Consider the following 18,484-nt stretch of genomic DNA (forward strand, 5'->3'; position numbering starts at 1 on the left):
TAATAACTGACAAAGTCCAGGGAGGCATTGCTGCCAAGAGACAGGTACAGTAAGAAAGCCACAAAGCGGAGCTGGCTTTATTTGGAAGCACTTTGCCAGGCTTCACACCAACCCAACTTGGCAGCCCCTCAGGGGGAATATGAAGGAACTTTGAGAAAGTATTTGCTCAAAGATACATATCGTTTCCATCTACAGTACTGGAAGCTGCCAGCAGAGATCTCAACAGAGAGCTAGGCTCGGCATTTAACCATTAAACCTGATTTTCAGTCTCCTAACTCAGAAATACGGGGGCTTAATAAAGTAATCTTTTCATCCTGACTTAAGGGAAGTAATCCTATTAAGAGTTCAGCATGCCTGGGAATTTACCTGCTTCACTGTGGGTCGAAGGATTTAAGGTTAGATGGGTAATGCCACAATAAAGAGGAGTGTCTTTACACACCTCCCGGTGTGTAAGATTAATGGGCAGGGGACTGCAGAGTGCCCAGATAACCTACCTGCCACTCTGGTCTGAGGTCCACGTAACTGATCGCCCCTGGGGTTTGGTTGTGTACTGTATCCTTATGGCATGAGGAAAGTCAGTAGCTGTCTGAACCCCTGTCTTCCTGATCTGTAAGCTCCAAGTGTCAATGTCAAACAGGAGTTCCCCACAACCAGGAGCCTGGCTGCAGCGAGCATAATAGTCTAACTGCTCCCTCCAACGATCTGCAGGCAGAGCCACGAGTTCACATACAATCTGATTCCTGAGCTTGGGAGACCTTGTAAATTTTTCAATACCTGGCACAGCAGCAACATCCACCTCCTCAACCTTTAACACAGATAAATCACAGCAGTCCAACACTAGCAAAAAATCCTCACTCCCATGATTCCCTGCGTCACAGCAGTACTTTGAGCTAGAAATCCCAGAAGCCTGTTCCTGGTTGTCATGGTTACCATCTTTACCAGACGTATCTTTTTCACCTTTACCACAGATTACAAAATCATTATATCCCATTTTAGATGAGACGGTCCTTGTATTTGTTACAGGAATATGGCAGGGTTCAGGCGTCCTAAATTTGCAGGCTTTGTTTGACTCTGATGGGTAGGTTTCCTCGGTGGAACTACTCTGTTTCTTGAATTTATTTCCAGACTCGAAGAAAAGCACTATGGTGCCCTCAATGATTTGACTTTCGAAATCCACATCTAAATCCAGTACATAGTGCTTCACAAGTATGTGGCTGGTGTTGGCCATGAGAGGCAGGTCATCTCGGGAAGGATCCAGCTTTATGTCCATGGTATAGGTGTTGTTCGAGAACTTTGTTTAAATCTCAGAAGGGGCTTCCTGTCAGTCCCAATCTTCCAGAGTCATAAATGGCTGCTTACCAAAAAACACCCGATGTCACAAATTAGGGTTCCACAACTTTCAGTCCCCTGGTAAAGAAGAAAAACACAATCACACAAAATTCCAAACAAGACCCTTTGCTCCTGCAACTGCTGCTTCTGCAAGTTGACTACCTCCTTAAATAATTCCCCAATGTAGTAGAAGCTCAAGGCTAGAAGGCAGACTAATCTTTTTGACTGACATCAAAGAAAATTACATTATGGGTTTCTAAAAATATTTCAATTATCAATGGAATGAAAGGGGCCTCCACAAAACCAGAAGAATCATGTTCCTAACTAGAACAGTCCTTGTTCCAGAAAACAGCAATTGTTAGGCAAAAGTGTAACATCACTGTACCTCTTGTTTTAAAAGATATTAAATGTATCGTTTCTAATTTTGTGCACCAAAAGAAAAGAGATTGTTTCTCTACTGTGATTCTAAGTAACAAATGTGAATGAAGGCTAAATGGTCTCATATGTTTTATTCTTTGAGAGTAATCATTTAATACATACAATGTAACTCCAGGGATTATTGTACTTTTCACATTAGGACTGCTCTCATATCAGCACTTCCAGTAAATTACAGGAAAATGAGCCAATTTACCAAGAGTGCATTCTAAGTATTCCTTTGAGATTGTTCATGGAGATTTTTCAAATTTATAGTTAAATACTCAAGGTATATCATTACATCTTAATAGCTGAAAGCCCATTAACATTCTGGATAATAGCCTTCTTGTGGCAAACGAAAAGGTCTTCTCATCTGAAAAAAAAAAAAAAGGTATGCAAATGCCTATAAAAGGAAGGAGAGAAATTAAAACGTGGAAACAGATGTTGTAATAAAATGCCCAAGTTCTTCATAAAAGTTCTGATCAAAATGTAGTCCTATTTTATAACAGCAATCCAGCTAAAAGAAAAATTATTTGAAATTATTTCAGTCCCTGTTGTGTACCTAATTTCTTTCAGCATATTTTTTTTTAACCAAAAGTGGGGAAAAAAATGGCAGGGAAAAAGAAACAAAAACTCTGACAGAGTAGATTTATTTAAAATCACTTTTGTATTTCTAAATATCAAGAGGTATTCTTTTATCAACAGCAAAACATTACTTGCTTGACTTTTCAAGTAAAATTGAGCCCTCCATTTTTATTGTTTAACTCCTCCTCACTTCCCTTCTAACTTTTTCGGCCAATCTACTAGACTCTTATTTCCTTTCCTTCTAGAATCTCATTCCAACAATCAAAACTATTGAACTTTCATTTTCTACCTCTCTACAGGCTATTTCCTCATCAAAATCTCACCTATCCTTAAAAGAAGCTGGCTTCCTGCAGCCTTGTACAATCTGGTTTCAGGCTATTTTTTCCAGTCATGGAGACCACACTCCCTTTGAATCCTTGTCCTCTAGTCAAAGGGCCTGCTCAGCACACTGCTCCCTAAAGATGACCTGACATCTTGCCTCCATGCTTTTTGGAGGCAAGTAGTGTGCCACACCTGGAGTGCTCCTGGCTCCCACCTCCCATATCCACCTGCCAAATTCTCTTCTCCCTCCACACAGTTCAAGTCCAATTGCCTCCTGAAATCCTTCCCTGCTCCCTACTCTCCCTCCCCCATCCCCACCAAACTGTATGTGGTAATACACACTTTGACTTTAAGAATGATAGGAATTGAGAGAAATCAGGGATGTAAAAGAATAGTCTGAGATTACCTTAAGGAGAAGCTGGCACTCACTTTAATCCTAGAAAAGTCAATGGGCAAAGGGAATAAGCCAGGGTATTTTCTTTTCTGCATGAGAACAATTGAACTTGTCACATAATGAATAATAAACTACAATAAAGCTACTGGCTATATCTATGTAATCAGAAACAATGGATGCTAAAACTTCATCCTGCTGGTGTTTGGAGCTGCTGTAATGCAGTATTTTGTTGACTGGGCTATTAAAATTTTTTTTAATAAAAAAAAAAACTGAATACACACACGAGGAAAAGCCTGAATCAATTAAGACAAGGCTTAACTTTGTGGCTGTCTAAACTATCAAATTTGAAAAAGAATACTTTAGTATTTCTAATAATATAGATAAAACCATTTATTGTCTAACCCTAATAGATTCCTTCATTTACTTGTGAAAGTTAATATCATTTAATAAAATATATTCTATAGAGTAGTTTTCATCACTTCTGTCCCTCGTGGCTGTCCCTAGGCTGCCTTAGAGCCCTGCCCATCCAAGACTGTTAATGTCACTTTGTTTGTCAACCTAACTGGAAATCCTTTCGTCCTCTTCAGTAGATTCTTTTTTTTTTGAATTGAAGTCTAGTTGATGAACAATATTATATAAGCTACAGGTATACAATTCAGTGATTCACAACTTTTAAAGGTTACACTCCATTTATAGTTATTATAAAATATTGGCTATATTCCCTGTGTCATACAATATATCATTGTAGCTTATTTTATACATAATTGTTCATACCTCTTAATCCCCTACCCTTATGTTGCCCCTCCTCCTTCCCTCTCCCCACTGATAATCACTAATTTGTTCTCTATATCTGTGAGCCTGCTTCTTTTTTGTTATATTCACTCGTTTGTAGAATTTTTCAGATTCTACATATAAGTGATCTCATACAGTATTTGTCTTTCTCTGTCTGACTTATTTCACTTAGAATAATACCGTCGAAGTCCACCCACATTGTTGCAAAAGGCAAGATTTTCATTCCTTTCTATGGCTGCATAGTATTCCATTGTATATGTATACCACATCTTCTTTATCTGTTCATGGACATTTACGTGGCTTCTGTATCTTGGTAAGTGTAAGTAATGCTGCTAAGAACACTGGGGTGCGTGAATCTTTTCCAATTAGCGTTGTTGTTGTTGTTGTTTGAATATATACCCAGGAGTGGAATTGCTGGGTCATATGGTAGTTTTATTTTCAGTTTTTTGAGAAACTTACATACTGTTTTCCACAGTGGCTGCAACAATTTACATTCCCACAACAGTGTACAAGGGTTTCCTTTTCTTCACATCCCCTCCAACATTTGTTATTTGTGTTCTTTTTGATGACAGCCATTCTGACAGGTGTGAGGTGATATCTCATTGTGGTTTTGATTTGCATTTCCCTGACGATGAGTGATGTTGAGCATCTTTTCATGTGCCTGTTGGCCATCTGCATTTCCTCTTTGGATAAATGTCTATTCAGGTCTTCTCTGCCCATTTTTTAATCAGGTTGTTTGTTTGGTTTTTTGTTGTTGTTGTTGTTTTGATTTTGGTTTTTTTTTTTTTTTTGATGTTGAACTGTATGAGCTGTTTATATATTTTGGATATTAACCCCTTATCAGTCACATCATTTGCAAATATTTTCTCCCATTTAGTAGGTTTAGTAGGTTATCTTTTGTTTTTGTTTTTTTTTCCTTTGCTGTACAGAAGCTTTTAAGTTTAATTAGATCCCATTTATTATTTGTGCTTTTATTTCCTTTGTTTAGGAGATAGAGCCAAAAGAACATTGCTGTGATTTATGTCAGAGTGTTCTGCCTGTGTTTTCCTCTGGGAGTTTTATGGTTTTGGGTCTTACATTTATGTCCTTAATCCATTTTGAGTTTATTTTTGTGTACACTGTTAGAGAACGTTCTGATTTCATTCTTTCACATGTAGCTGTCCAGTTTTCCCAGAACCACTTATTTAAGAGACTTTCTTTTCTCCCTTGTATATTCTTGCCTCTTTTGTTGTAGACTAGTGACTTTATTCCTGGGCATTCTATCCTGCTCCATTTGTCTATATTCTGTTTTTGTGCCAATACCATTCTGTTTTGATTACTGTAGCTTTGTAGTATAGTCTGATGTCAGAGAATGTGATTCCTCCAGCTCTACTCTTCTTTCTCAAGATTGTTTTGGCTATTTGGGGTCTTTTGTGTTTCCATACAAATTAAAATTTTTTTTGTTCTAGGTCTGTGAAAAATACCATTGGTATTTTGATAGGGATTGCATTGAATCTGTAGATTGCCTTGGATAGTATGGTCATTTTAACAATACTGATTCTTCCAATCCAAGAACATGGTATAGCTTTCCATCTGTTTGTGTCATCTTCAGTTTCTTTTGTCAGCGTCTTATAGTTTTCAGAGTACAGGTCTTCTGCCTCCTGTGGTAAGTTTATTCCTAGGTATTTTATTATTTTTGATGTTATGGTAAAGGGGATTGTTTCTTTAATTTCTATGTCTGATAGCTGTTGGTGTACAGAAATGCAACAGATTTCTGTATATTAATTTTATATCCTGCAACTTTACTGAATTCATTGATGAGTTGTAGTAGTTTTCTGGCATCTTTAGGATTTTCTACAAATAGTATCATGTCATCTGCAAATATCATGTCATCTGCAAATAGTGACAGTTTTACTTCTTCTTTTCCAATTTGGATTCTGTTTATATCTTTTTCTTCTCTGATTGCTGGGGCTAGGGCTTCCAATAATATGATGAATAAAACAAGACAAGGGCATCCTTGTCTTGTTCCTGATCTCAGAGGAAATGCTTTCAGCTTTTCACTGTTGAGTATGATGTTAGCTGTGGGTAGGTCCTATATGGTCTTTATTATGTTGAGATATGTTCCCTCTATGCCCACTTTCTGGAAAGTTTTTATCATAAATGGATGTTGAATTTTGTCAAAAGCTTTTCTGCATCTATCAAGATGATCATCTGGTTTTTATTCTTCAATTTGTTAATGTGATGTATCACATTGATTGATTTGCAGATATAGAAAAATCCTTGCATCTCTGGGATAGATCCCACTTCATCACTGTGTATGATCCTTTTAGTGTATTGTTGGATTCAGTTTGCAAATATTTTGTTGAGGATTTCTGCATCTAGGTTCATCAGTGATATTGTTCTGTAATTTTCTTTTTTTGTGATATCTTTATCTGGTATTAGGGTAATGCTGGTCCCATAGAATGCATTTGGAAGTGTTCCTTCCTCCACAATATTTTGGAATATTTGGAGAAGGATAGGTGTTAACTCTTCTCTAAATGTTTGGTAGAATTCACCTGTGAAGCCATCTGGTCCTGGACTTTTGCTTGTTGGAATTTTTTAAATTACTGACTCAATTTAATTACTGGTAATTGGTCTGTTCATATTTTCTGTTTCTTCCAGTTCAATCTTGGGAGATTATACATTTCTAAGAATTTGTCCATTTCTTCTAGGTAGTCCAGTTTTCACAGTAGAGTTGTTCACAGTAGTCTCTCATGATCCTTCATATTTCTGTGGTGTTGGTTGTAACTTCTTTTGCATTTCTGGTTTTATTGATCTGGGCCCTCTCCCTTCTTTCTTGATGAGTCTAGCTAAAGGTTTATCAATTTTGTTTATCTTTTCAAAGAACCAGCTTTTACTTTCATTGATCTTTTCTATTGTTTTAGTTTCTATTTCCTTTATTTCTGCTCTCATCTTCATGATTTCTTTCCTTCTACTATCTTTGGGTTTTGTCTATTCTTCTTTCCCTAGTTCCTTTAGGTATAGGGTTAGGGGCTTTTTGGCTTTTTTTTTTTCCTATAAGTTATGATAATGTTTTATTTTATTTCTTTTTTCCCAGCTTCATTGTGATATAATTCACCTATATTTTATTTTTTTCCATTCTTTTTTTTATTGAAGTATAATTGATTTACAATGTTGTGTTAATTTCTGCCATACAGCAAAGTGATTCAGTTATACATACATACACATTTTTATATTCTTTTCTATTATGTTGTATCATAGGATATTGAATACAGTTCTCTTGAACTATATTGAATACAGTGTTACACAGTAAGACCTTGTTGTTTATCCGTTCTATATATAAGAGCTTTCATCTGCTATAGGGTTAGGTTGTTTATTTGAGATTTCTCTTGTTTCCTGAGGTAAGCCTGTTATCACTATAAACTTCCCTTTTAGAACTGCTTTTGCTGCATCCCATAGGTTTTGGATAGTCATGTATTCATTCTCATTTGTCTCCAGGTACTTTCTGATTTCCTCTTTGATTTCTTCAGTGAGCCACTGGTTGTTTAGCAGCATATATATATAATTGCTTTAAGTTGTTGATCTGTTAATTTCAAATGCATTTTAACAACCCAACAGTTGTACTCTCCTCCCCTCATGATTACTATTTTTGATATCATATTTTACATCTAATTGTTTTGTGTCTCCCTTAACTGCTTATTGTGGATATAGATTATTTTACTACTTTTGTCTTCTGACCTTCCTACTAGCTTTGTGCATGGATGATTTCCTACCTTTATGTTTGCCTTTATTGATGAGCTTTTTCATTTTGTAATTTTACTTGTTTCTAGCTGTGGCCTTTTCTTTCTCACCTAGAGAAGTTCCTTTAACATTTGTTGTAAAGCTGGTTTGGTGGTGCTGAATCCTTTTAGATTCTGCTTGTCTGTAAATCTTTTGATCTCTCCATCAAATGTGAATGAGAGCCTTGCTGCACAGAGTATTCTTGGTTGTAGGTTTTTACCTTTCATCACTTTAAATATATCATGCCACTCTCTTCTGGCCTGCAGAGTTTCTGCTGAAAAGTCAGCTGATATCCTCATGGGAGTCCCCTTGTATGCTATTTGTTGCTTCTCCCTTGCTACTTTTAATATTCTCTTTATCTTTAATTTTTGTCATTTTAATGACTGTGTGTCTTGGTGTGTTCTCCTTTGGGTTAATCCTGTAGGGGACTCTCTGCACTTCCTGGACTTGGATGACTGTTTCCTTTCTCAGGGTAGGGAAGTCTCCAGCTATTATGTCTTCAAATATGTTCTCAGCCTCTTTCTCTCTCTTTTTTCCTTCTGATACCCCTATAATGCAAATATTAGTGCACTTGATGTTGTCCCAGAGGTCTCTTAAACTGTCTTCATTTCTATTTTTTTCTTTTTTCTTTTGTCTGTTCAATGTCAGTGGTTTCCTCTACTCTGTTTTCCATCTTGCTGATCCCTTCCTCTGTATCATTTAGTCTACTGTTGACTCCTTCTGGTATATTTTTCATTTCAGTTATTGTATTCTTCATCTCTGTTTGGTTGTTCTTTATAACTCTTTGTTAAAAACTTCTAACTTCTTGCTCTGTGCATACATTCTTCTCCCAAGTTCTTTGATCATTTTTATGATCATTACCCTGAGCTCTTTCTCAGGTAGATTGTCTATCTCCACTTCACTTAGTTCTTCTTCTGGGGTTTTATCTTGTTCCTTCATCTGGAACATGCTCCTCTGATGCCTCATTTTGCCTGAGTTGCTATCTGTATTTTTATTTATCTGGTAGGTTAATTATGTTTCCTGACCCCAAAGAAGTGGCCTTCTGTAGGAGAAGTCCTATGTGTCCCAGCAGTGCACCCCCGTCTCATCATCCAAGCTATATGTTCCAGGGGTTTCCCCTATGAGGGCTGTGTGGGTCCTTCTGTTGCAGGAGGCTGACTCTGTGGGTGGTCTGGTAGTCTTGGTTGGCCCCTAATCCACTTGGTTGCCAGGCCCTGCCTTGTGCGGAGCCTTCTGGCTGCTGGTTGGCTGGGCCTGGTCATGAAGCAGCTGACTGCTGAACCCCAGGGGGCCTCTAGGCTAGTGCTGGCTCACTGGTGGGCAGACTCAGGGTCCAGTAGACCCCAGGGCTGTTGTCTACCCACTGGTGGGTGAAGCCAGGTTCTGGGGTTAGTGCTGGACTACTGGCTTACAGAGCTGGGTCCTGGAGTCTGGCTACAGGGCCCAGGGATCCCACAGCTTGTGTCAGATCACTGGTGGGGAGGGGCTGGTTCCTGACACAGTTGGGTACAGTATCCGGGATATCCCAGAGCTTGTGTTTGCCTGACAATGGGCAGGAACAGGGCCCAGCTGGCCCCAGGGCAGGATCTGGCCTGCTGTAGGCAGGCTGGGTACATAGGCTGTAGGATCATAGTTTTCTTATACCTGGTGACTGCCCCCTGGAGTGTGGAGCTGGGTCCTGGCCCTCTGGTGGGCAGGATCATGCCTAGAAGCATGTCTAGAGGTGGCTGTGGGCTCAGGAAGTCTTTAGGCAGCCCATCTGCTGAGGGGTGGGGCTTGTTCCTACCCAGTTCATTTCTTGGCCTGAGGCATCCCTACACAGGTGCTAACGAACAGTTGGGTGCAGCCAGGTCTTAGAACTGAGCTAGAGGGAGGGTTCCACAAAGGCACCTACCAGCACCAGTGTCCACATAGTAGCAGCTCCCCAGAATGGCTGTCACCAGTGTCTATGTCCCTACGGTGAGCCACAGCTGACCCCCGCCTCACTGAGAGACTCTCCAAGACCACAGGTAGGTCTGGTCCAGGTTCCTATCAAATTACTACTTTTGTCCTGGGTCCCAGAGCATATGAGATTTTGTGTGTGTGCTTTAAGAATAAAGTCTCTGTTTCCCACTAGTCCTTTGGGACTCCCGAAATTAAGTCCCACTGGCCTTCAAAGCCAAATGCTCTGGTGGCTTGTCTTCCTGGTGCAGGACCCCCAAGCTGGGGAGCCCAACGTGGGGGTCAGAACACTCACTCCTGTGGAAGCACTATAATTATTCTCCAGTTTGTGGGTATGGGAGTTGATTATATTGTGAATCCGCCCCTCCTACCCATTTCATTGTGGGTCCTTCTTTATGTCTTTAGTTGTAGAAGATCTTTTCTGGTAGGTCCTGGTCTTGTTCACTGATGGCTGTTCTTAAAATTGTTGTGATTTTGGTGTGGTTGTGAGAGGAGGTGAGCTCAGGGTCCTTCTACTCTGCCATCTTGGTCCCCACCTCTAAACCTCTTTCAGTGGATTCTTGAGTATACTCCATATAGAGGCAATTATAAATCTTTTCTCCTTTTAACTTTCCAAGTCCATGCCTGATGACTCATTCTTAGCTGATTATTTGGCCTCCTACCTGACTGAGATGATTTCTGAATCCCTGAAACTCCACCATACCTCAAGGATTTCTAGTTCTTCACAATTAGTGCCATCTCCTGATTCAGAGGAAACATATCGCCTTATCCAGATTCAGAGGAACCAATAATCCCTTCTCACCAAAGCCAATTTTTTCCCCCTGCATCCCAGCTTTTGGAGTCTGAGAGAGCCAAATGAACAGCACTCTTCTTGCACATTCGAATTCTGAACATACTGGGAAATAAGATGAGGATATGGCAAAGGGAGACCAAAATATCACATTATTGATGAAGACTAAACTGGAGAATATGACTTAGTGTGGGAGCCATATATATCTCAAAGCATTACGTTGTACACCTTAAAGTAATACAATATTATGTGTTAATTATATCTCAATGAAACTGGAAAGAAAACAAACAAGCAAAAACTACGTTTGGTCCTATTGTCCATTTTAACTAGTCTACTTTACTGAATTCTAAAGCTGAAAAATTCCTTAGGGCTCACTTCTAACACTCTAGTTTTACCAATGAAGACAATGAGGTCCAGAGAGGTAAAGCAATTTGCCCAAGGTCAATTTCTGAGGCTCTTCCACTTGCTGGTACTTTTCCTTGAAATTCTCATCCTCATGACCATTTCCTTCATATTGTCCAAGTCATAAATCAAATGCTAAGAATCTCTTCCATACCCCACTCTACCTTTTTTATCTTCTTTCAGTTGTGTGGACTAGAATCAATTCAGAGTATAATAGCTTTGGAGAAAAAAGGAGAATTTTTAAGCAAGCCCAGAAGACTCAAAAGATCACCATCACCTTCGCATGGTTTCTATCCTAAGTTATGTTTAATGTGTAACTCTATTAAAACTTGTTTCTTATTACACCTATTTCCTTTTTGCCTTGCATTCATGGATGATCTAAACATTTTTCTCTGCAAGTACATAACTCTCACTGACATCAATCAGGGTCACAGTCCCATGTTTAGGGAAGAACTGAACTGACTGTGGTTGCAAACGCATATATCTGGCCACCTTGAAAGGCCTCTCTCAGCAAATAGTAACCATATTTCTAAGCAGTTCGTTGACTTCAGCACTTTTTGCTATTATTGTGCTCCAATTTTAAATGACAGCTCATCTCACTAAAGCATTTTTCCATTCTCTGTCATAAGCCATAATATAAAATTCCTCCCTTTATCAAACCCAATGATTAGTTTCCAGTGGCTAACCACTGCTACCTCTAAAATAAGTGTGCTATGTGGTGTGTGTTTTAAATGCTTAAATGATTGTTTCAGCAACACCATTAAAGGCTTTGAAAGATTTAATGTACAGAAATACTTTTCTTAAGAAAGGCTGGGGTGGGGTGCGGGGGTTAGTGGAAGAGGATTAAATACTAAACAGAGCTATGGCACAGCAAAGAAACTGCCTTGTCACCTTTAATCATCCAAACAGAAGTGAGCACATTTACAAATGTGGAAACAGCTTCCATTCTGGAACCCTCCAAAGAAAATAATTTCTCTCCTTTCAAGCTACAAAGCCCTCTGTATCACTCTCATGGCCCTTAACTTATCCTGCCTCGTTTTATAGTTACCTTCATCTTCCAAAGGTCTATAAAGAACTTGGGACTCCTAACTCATCTCTGTGTTCATGACCATGTTAAGTAGAATACCCTGTACACAGTAGGTTCTCAATAAATATCTGTGGAATTTGACATCTGAGGGCATTTGTGATTTCAATGTCTAGTATTTACAGCACAGGGATTCTGGTCTGCATAGGTTCTAGAAGAAAGTTATTGCTTAAACACCTTCTTCCAGACAGCTCTCATTTCTTCTTCTCATCATACACCTGTACTTCTTTCTGCCACATCTCTTTTCTTGTAAGCAACTCAAGGGAAAAGGAGAGAGTTTTGCATATATGCTTATTACATAGCATTGAGCATACTGGGAACAGTTACAAAATATTTAATTCTACAGATTACTTGTTCAGAGGAAGACAGTTGTCTTCTATTGCAAGTGTGTTCATTCTTTAGGATACAGTGATTGCTCTTAATGACAGTAATTAGGTTACTGAAGTATACTGTTTCTGGGCATACTTCCTCAGATAGTCAAATGCATATTGTCATAGAAATATAGCTTATTGATGTGAAATTTGATGATTTCAGAATTAGAAGGAATCTTAGAAGTGCAAATGTATTATGTTTAGAAATGTCACACTAACATGTTATTTTGTAACTTATTTCTCTCACTCAAATAGATGCAAAATATAGCCATGAAAATGCAAATAAATCTAGCTTATTTAATTGCTATACGTTGTCCTGATATGAATTTCCACAATTTTTTTTTAAATTTACTTGGTTGCACCAGGTCTTAGTTGCAGTAGGCGGGCTCCTTAGTTGCGTGCGGTTCATGGGCTCCTTAGTTGTGGCATGCGAACTCTTAGTTGCAGCATGCATGTGGAATCTAGTTCTCTGACCAGGGATCAAACCCAGGCCCCCTGCATTGGGAATGAAGAGTCTTAACCACTGTGCCACCAGGGAAGTCCCTGAATATTCCACAATTTAGCCATACATTTCCCTACTGATAGAAATTTCAGTTCTTTCAAATTTTTCATTATTACAATATTGCAATGAACATCCTTGTACATGTCTCCTGGTACACATGTGCAAGTGTTTCCTGGGTAAAACACCTAGAATTCCATTTTGCCTAATATTAATATTGTCACACCTGCTTTCTTTTTTTTTTTTTTTTTTCCTGATATACTGATATATCTTCTCTATCCATTTATTTTTAACTTCTTTGGGTTGTTTTGCCTTGGGTATCTTTTTAAAGCAACATTGGGCTGTATTTTTTTTAATATATAGTCATTTAGATAACTGAAATTAATTTTATTTCCATTTATCATGATTATGTTATAAGAGCACTAGTCTCAACCAACTTATTTTGTGCTTTCTATTTACCATGAATTTCTTTGCTTCTTAGCTTTTACTTTTCTACTTTTTGTTGAATTTTTCTGAATTCTCTTTTTTCCCTCTACTGTTTCATACCTTATACAATCTATTTCTTTTCTTGACTATGCCTACTTAAAGTCAATCTCTGAAAAATACAAGGACCATAGAAAGTCTTATCATGAGTCCTTCCTCTTCCCTACTCTATACCAGCTTCCATATTATTGTTGCTAATATCTTAGCATCACATTGTTTTCAACAACCTTCATCCAACTTAGGAAAAAGTCAGTACTTATTTGTTCACAAGCTTCCTTGCTCATGATGGATTCATACATTTCACTCCTTCTTTCGGGGTTCAATTTTATTACAGTTACTACTGCTACATAACAAATTAACCCAAAATTTTATAGCTTCAAACAGCAAGATTTTATTATATTCTTTATAAATATAAAATATATTTATTATACGCCTTATATATATTACTCAGATAGGGCATTCTTCTGAATCTTATGAATTTGACTATGGCACTCGGTGGAGAATGGGCATGTCTGGGAGGTCTGATGATCAGAGTGGCTACACAAAACCTCTCTAACATGGAAATCTCAGAATAGTCAGAAAACTTATACGGTACCTGGCAGCCTCCAGAGCAAGTGTCCCAAAGAACCAGTTGAACGCTGAATGACCTTTTCTGATCTAGCCTCAAAGGTCAAGGCTTTGTGGAAGTGGTATCACTTCCACCAGATGCTACTGGTTTCAAAAGAGAGTCATATGGCCAGTCCAGATTCAAGAAGAGGGAATTCAACTGCACCTCTGGTTAGGTAACATTGGAGAAGAGCATGTGAGATGGTAGATATTGTTATGACCCCTTTTGGAAAATACAATTTGCCACAATTTCCTTTTTACTTAAGTATATCTTTAGTAACTCTTTCAGGAGGAATCTGGGAGTAGTAAACTCTTTCAACACTTGCATGTTTGAAAATGTCTTTAATACATCCTCACTATTAAGTGATCATTTAAGTGTAGACTTTTAGGCTGACAGTTATTTTCACTTAGCACTTTGAATATATATTACTCTACTATATTCTGACATCTTTTTGCTGATAAGAAGTTTGTAATCAATTTGCATTTCTTGATATTTATTGTTTTTTCTCCCTAGTAGCTTTTATATTCTTTCATTATCTTTGAGTTTCTACAGTTTCATTCAATGTGACTAAATGTGGATTTATTTTTATTTGGCTTGCTCAAGATACAGTGTGCTCCTTCAGTTGAAGGACTTGGGAATTCTTTCCATGTCTAGCCCTGAGAAGACAGCAGATTTCCTTGCCTCTCTGTTGGGACAGTGTAACAGAATTTTCTTTCTCCACTGAATGTAGGGATCTCCCCCTTATGGCTTCTGGCTTTACACAAATAATTCAGTTTTAGTTCTCCACATGTACTGAGTCCATGGCTGGGTACCCCTTCCTTGGTGGAGATCAAGTCTCCCTTACCCACCCCCGCCACACCCAGCTATTAAGGCCTATACCTATTCCTCTATGAGAGCCTCTTAGATTAGACTCCTATTCATCATACTAACTTTACATTCCCTCTCCATTTTGGTCAACTAAGATAAGCCTTTTTTGGTTTTGAATTTGCGTGTATGTGTGTCTGTGTGTGTGTAGCCATGTGTATGTTGTTATATTTTACCCAGCATTTCTAAATACCTGATATTGGGAGGGGGATTTCCTTTTAACTCAGTTGATCATATGGACCCTGCTATACCACTTAAATAGTCCATACCCACAAGTCCTTTGGCTCAAGAAATTTTCATGAAGGACATGCTTCACTGAATAATTTTATAAGAACCATAGCTATAGATACCCATTCATCATCACAGAAGCCTGGAGAGATGATTAAAGATTAAGAGGATAAGAATATGTGCAAAGAAAGAAGCCAAGATGCAGAGAAAGCTGGATTATATTATTCATTCATTCAACAAATAAGTGGAATCATCTTCAATTTTCCCTTTGTCTAGTAACTCTCTTGCTCTCCCCACCATGTCCCCAAGGAAAGCTTTCCTGACCTCACTGATTAAGTCAAATTACCCTATTATGATATCTCACAGCACTGTGTACTTTGCAGCACAAAAAAAAGTTTTAGCTTTACATCTGTTTTTATAATTATTTAATTAATATTATTCTTCCTCTAAAATGAAGGGGAGTGCCCCTTCTGGTAGTAGTGGAATAGCTTATATCAGACCAATCCTCCCATTGACAACACTTATAAACTCTAGACAACAACAAAAAAAATCTGAAGGCATATGGGACTAAGCAAAAAGCTCACAGAAACTGTAGGTAGTTGACACCTGGGAGAAGAGAATGGCACTGAGCTTCCTGTTTTACAGTTTTTCATCTAACAGTAGGCCCTACTTGGTGCTAGGCAGAGCAGCTAAAATTCAGACTGAAATCTGCAATTTCAATGGTTGAAGAATCGGAGGACAGAGTTCAGAACTGACTCAGCAGCTAGAAAGTAAAGAAGGAAAACTTCAGGAAGGACGAGAGCCTCATATTCTACATATAAACTGCCCAATTTTCTAACTGACCCCATGTTCGGGGCAAACCAAACAGTCCTCTTATGCTAAATGAACAGAACTAAACTGAGATTTTTACTGCTGCCTAATGCAGGGAAGGTAAAGTCAGAAGTTTGAGTTCAGCCAAGTTAACTGCCTGATAAAATAAAACATTTAGTACTGCTTAGAGGAACATAAGGAACCCAGAGTTTCTATAAAATATCAGCACAATGTCCAAGATAAAACTCAAAATTATTAGGCATAAAAGAAACAAGAACATAGGACCCGTATTCAAAGAAAAAGCAATCAAGGGAAACTGACTTGAGTGGACCAAAATATTAGAATTAGCAGGCAAGGACCTTAAAGCAGCTATTAGTATTATAATTAAGGACATAAATGCTGTAATAAATGAACTAAAAGGAAAACTGAGCAGAGATAAACAAAACTAGACTCACCAAGAAAAAAAGACAGTAAGTTCAAATAAATAAAATCAGAAATGAAAGAGGAAAAGTTACAACTGATACCACAGAAATACAAAAGAACATAGGAGACTACTATGAACAATTATATGCCAACAAACTGGACAACATAGAAAAAAATAAATTCCTAGAAACATACAGTCTTCCAACACTGAATCATAAAGAAATAAAAAATCTTGAATAGATCAATTACTAGTAAGGCAACTGAATCAGTAACAAAAACTTCCCAACAAACGGAAGTCCAGGACCAGATGGCTTCAGTGGTGAATTCTACCAAACACTCAAAGAAGATTTAATCATATCCTTCTCAAACTGTTCCAAAAAACTGAAGAGAAGGGAACACTTCCAAATTCATTTTTTGAGGCCATCATTACCCTCATACCACAACCAGACAAGGACACCACAAAAAGAAAAGAAAACAAAAGAAAAGAAGAGAAAATTACAGGCCAATATCCCCAATGAACAAAGATGCAAAAATCCTCAACAAAGTATTAGTAACCTAATTACAGCAATACATTAAAAAGATCCTGCACTATGATCAAGTGGGATTTATTCCAGTGATCCAAGGATGGTTCAACACAGCAAATCATCATAGGGATACATTACATTAACAAAATTAAAGATAAAAATCATATGCGCATCTCAATAGATGCAGAAAAAGCATCTGACAAAATTGAACATCCATTTAGGATAAAAACTCTCAACAAAATGAGAATAGAGGGAACATACCTCAACATAATAAAGGCCATATAGGACAAACCCACACCTAACAACATACTTAACAATGAAAAGCTGAAAGCTGTTTTTCTAAGATCAGGAACAATACAAGGATGCCTACTCTTACAACTTTTATTCAACTTAGTATTGGAAGTCCTAGCCATGGCAATTAAGCAAGAAAATAATAAAAGGCATCCAAATAAGAAAGGAAGAAGTAAAACCATCACTATTTGCAGATGATATACTCTATGTAGAGAAAACTCAAAGGACTCCAGCAAAAAACTCTTAGAAGTACAAATGAATTTGATAAAGTTGCAGGATACAAAATTAATATACAGAAATCTGTGGCATTTCTATACAGCAGTAACAAAATATCAGAAAGAGAAGTTAAGAACACAATCCCATTTACAACTGCATCAAAAAGAAAAAAATATCTTGGAATAAATTTAACCAAGAAGATGAAAAACCTAAACACTGGAAACTATAGGACACTGATTAAAGAAATTGAAGACATAAACAAATGGAAAGATATTCCACGCTCATGGACTGAAATAATTAATACTGTTAAAATGCCCATACCACCCAAAGCAATCTAAAAATTCAATGCAATCCCTATCAAAATTACACTTTTCACAGAACTAGAACAAATAATTCTAAAATTTGTATGGAACCACAAAAGACCCTTAATAGCCAAAGCAATCTTGAGGAAAAAAAAAACAAAGCTGGATGTATCATGCTCCCTATTTCAAACTATACTACAAAGCTATAGTAATCAAAATAGTATAATACTGGCATAAAAAGAGACACATAGATCAATGGAACAGAATAGAGAGCCCAGAAATAAACCCACACGTATACTAATTTATAACAAAGGAGCCAAGAATATACAACATACATACAATACAAAAGTATTGAAAATACTTTTCAATAAATGGTATTGGGAAAACTGGACAGCCACATGCAAAAGAATGAAACTGGACCACTACCTTATACCACACACAAAAATTAACTTGAAGCAGATTATAGACTTGAATGTAAACTGAGAAACCATAGAACTCCTAAAAGAATCACAGGTGGTAAGCTCCTTCACATCACTCTTCTATATGTGTGTGTGTGTATGTGTGTGTGTGTGCGTGTGCGTGTGCACGCGCACACACGTGTGTGTGTGTGTGTATTTGGATCTGACTCCAAAGGCAATGGCAACAAAAGCAAAAATAAACAAATGGGACTATACCAAACTAAAAAGCTCTGCACAGCAAAGGAAACCATCAGCAAAACAAAAAGGCAACCTACTGAATGGAAGAAGTTATTTGCAAATCATATATCCAATAAATGGCTAATATCCAAAATATATAAAGAACTCATCTAACTCAATAACAACAAAAAAGGTGATTAAAAACTGGACAGAGCATCTAAATAGACATTTTTCCAAAGAAGACATACAGATGGCCAACAGGCACATGGAAAGATGCTCAACATCAATCATCAGGGAAATCCAAATCAAAACCACAATGAGATATCATCTTACACCTGTCAGAATGACTATCATCAAAAAGACAGGAGGGCTTCCCTGGTGGCGCAGTGGCTGAGAGTCCGCCTGCCGATGCAGGGGACA

The 18,484-nt window shown here is 37.8% G+C and overlaps 1 protein-coding gene across 18 annotated transcripts in view; it reads right to left on the reverse strand.

The window, feature by feature from the left end:
* Nucleotides 1–18,484, reverse strand: part of AOPEP (aminopeptidase O (putative)) — a 372,968-nt gene that overhangs the window by 315,897 nt on the left and 38,587 nt on the right. For all 18 annotated transcript variants that reach the window (XR_012332455.1, XR_012332454.1, XR_012332452.1 and 15 more), the window contains exon 2: nt 495–1,407. Coding sequence is in view for 13 of the 18 variants with exons in the window: in XM_033857859.2 (XP_033713750.1) it covers nt 495–1,270 (776 nt within the window). In the remaining 5 variants the exon portion in view is untranslated. The remainder of the gene's footprint in view (nt 1–494; nt 1,408–18,484) is intronic.

This window comes from Tursiops truncatus, chromosome 6, assembly GCF_011762595.2.
Source record: "Tursiops truncatus isolate mTurTru1 chromosome 6, mTurTru1.mat.Y, whole genome shotgun sequence".
In the NCBI taxonomy this organism is placed as follows: domain Eukaryota; kingdom Metazoa; phylum Chordata; class Mammalia; order Artiodactyla; family Delphinidae; genus Tursiops; species Tursiops truncatus.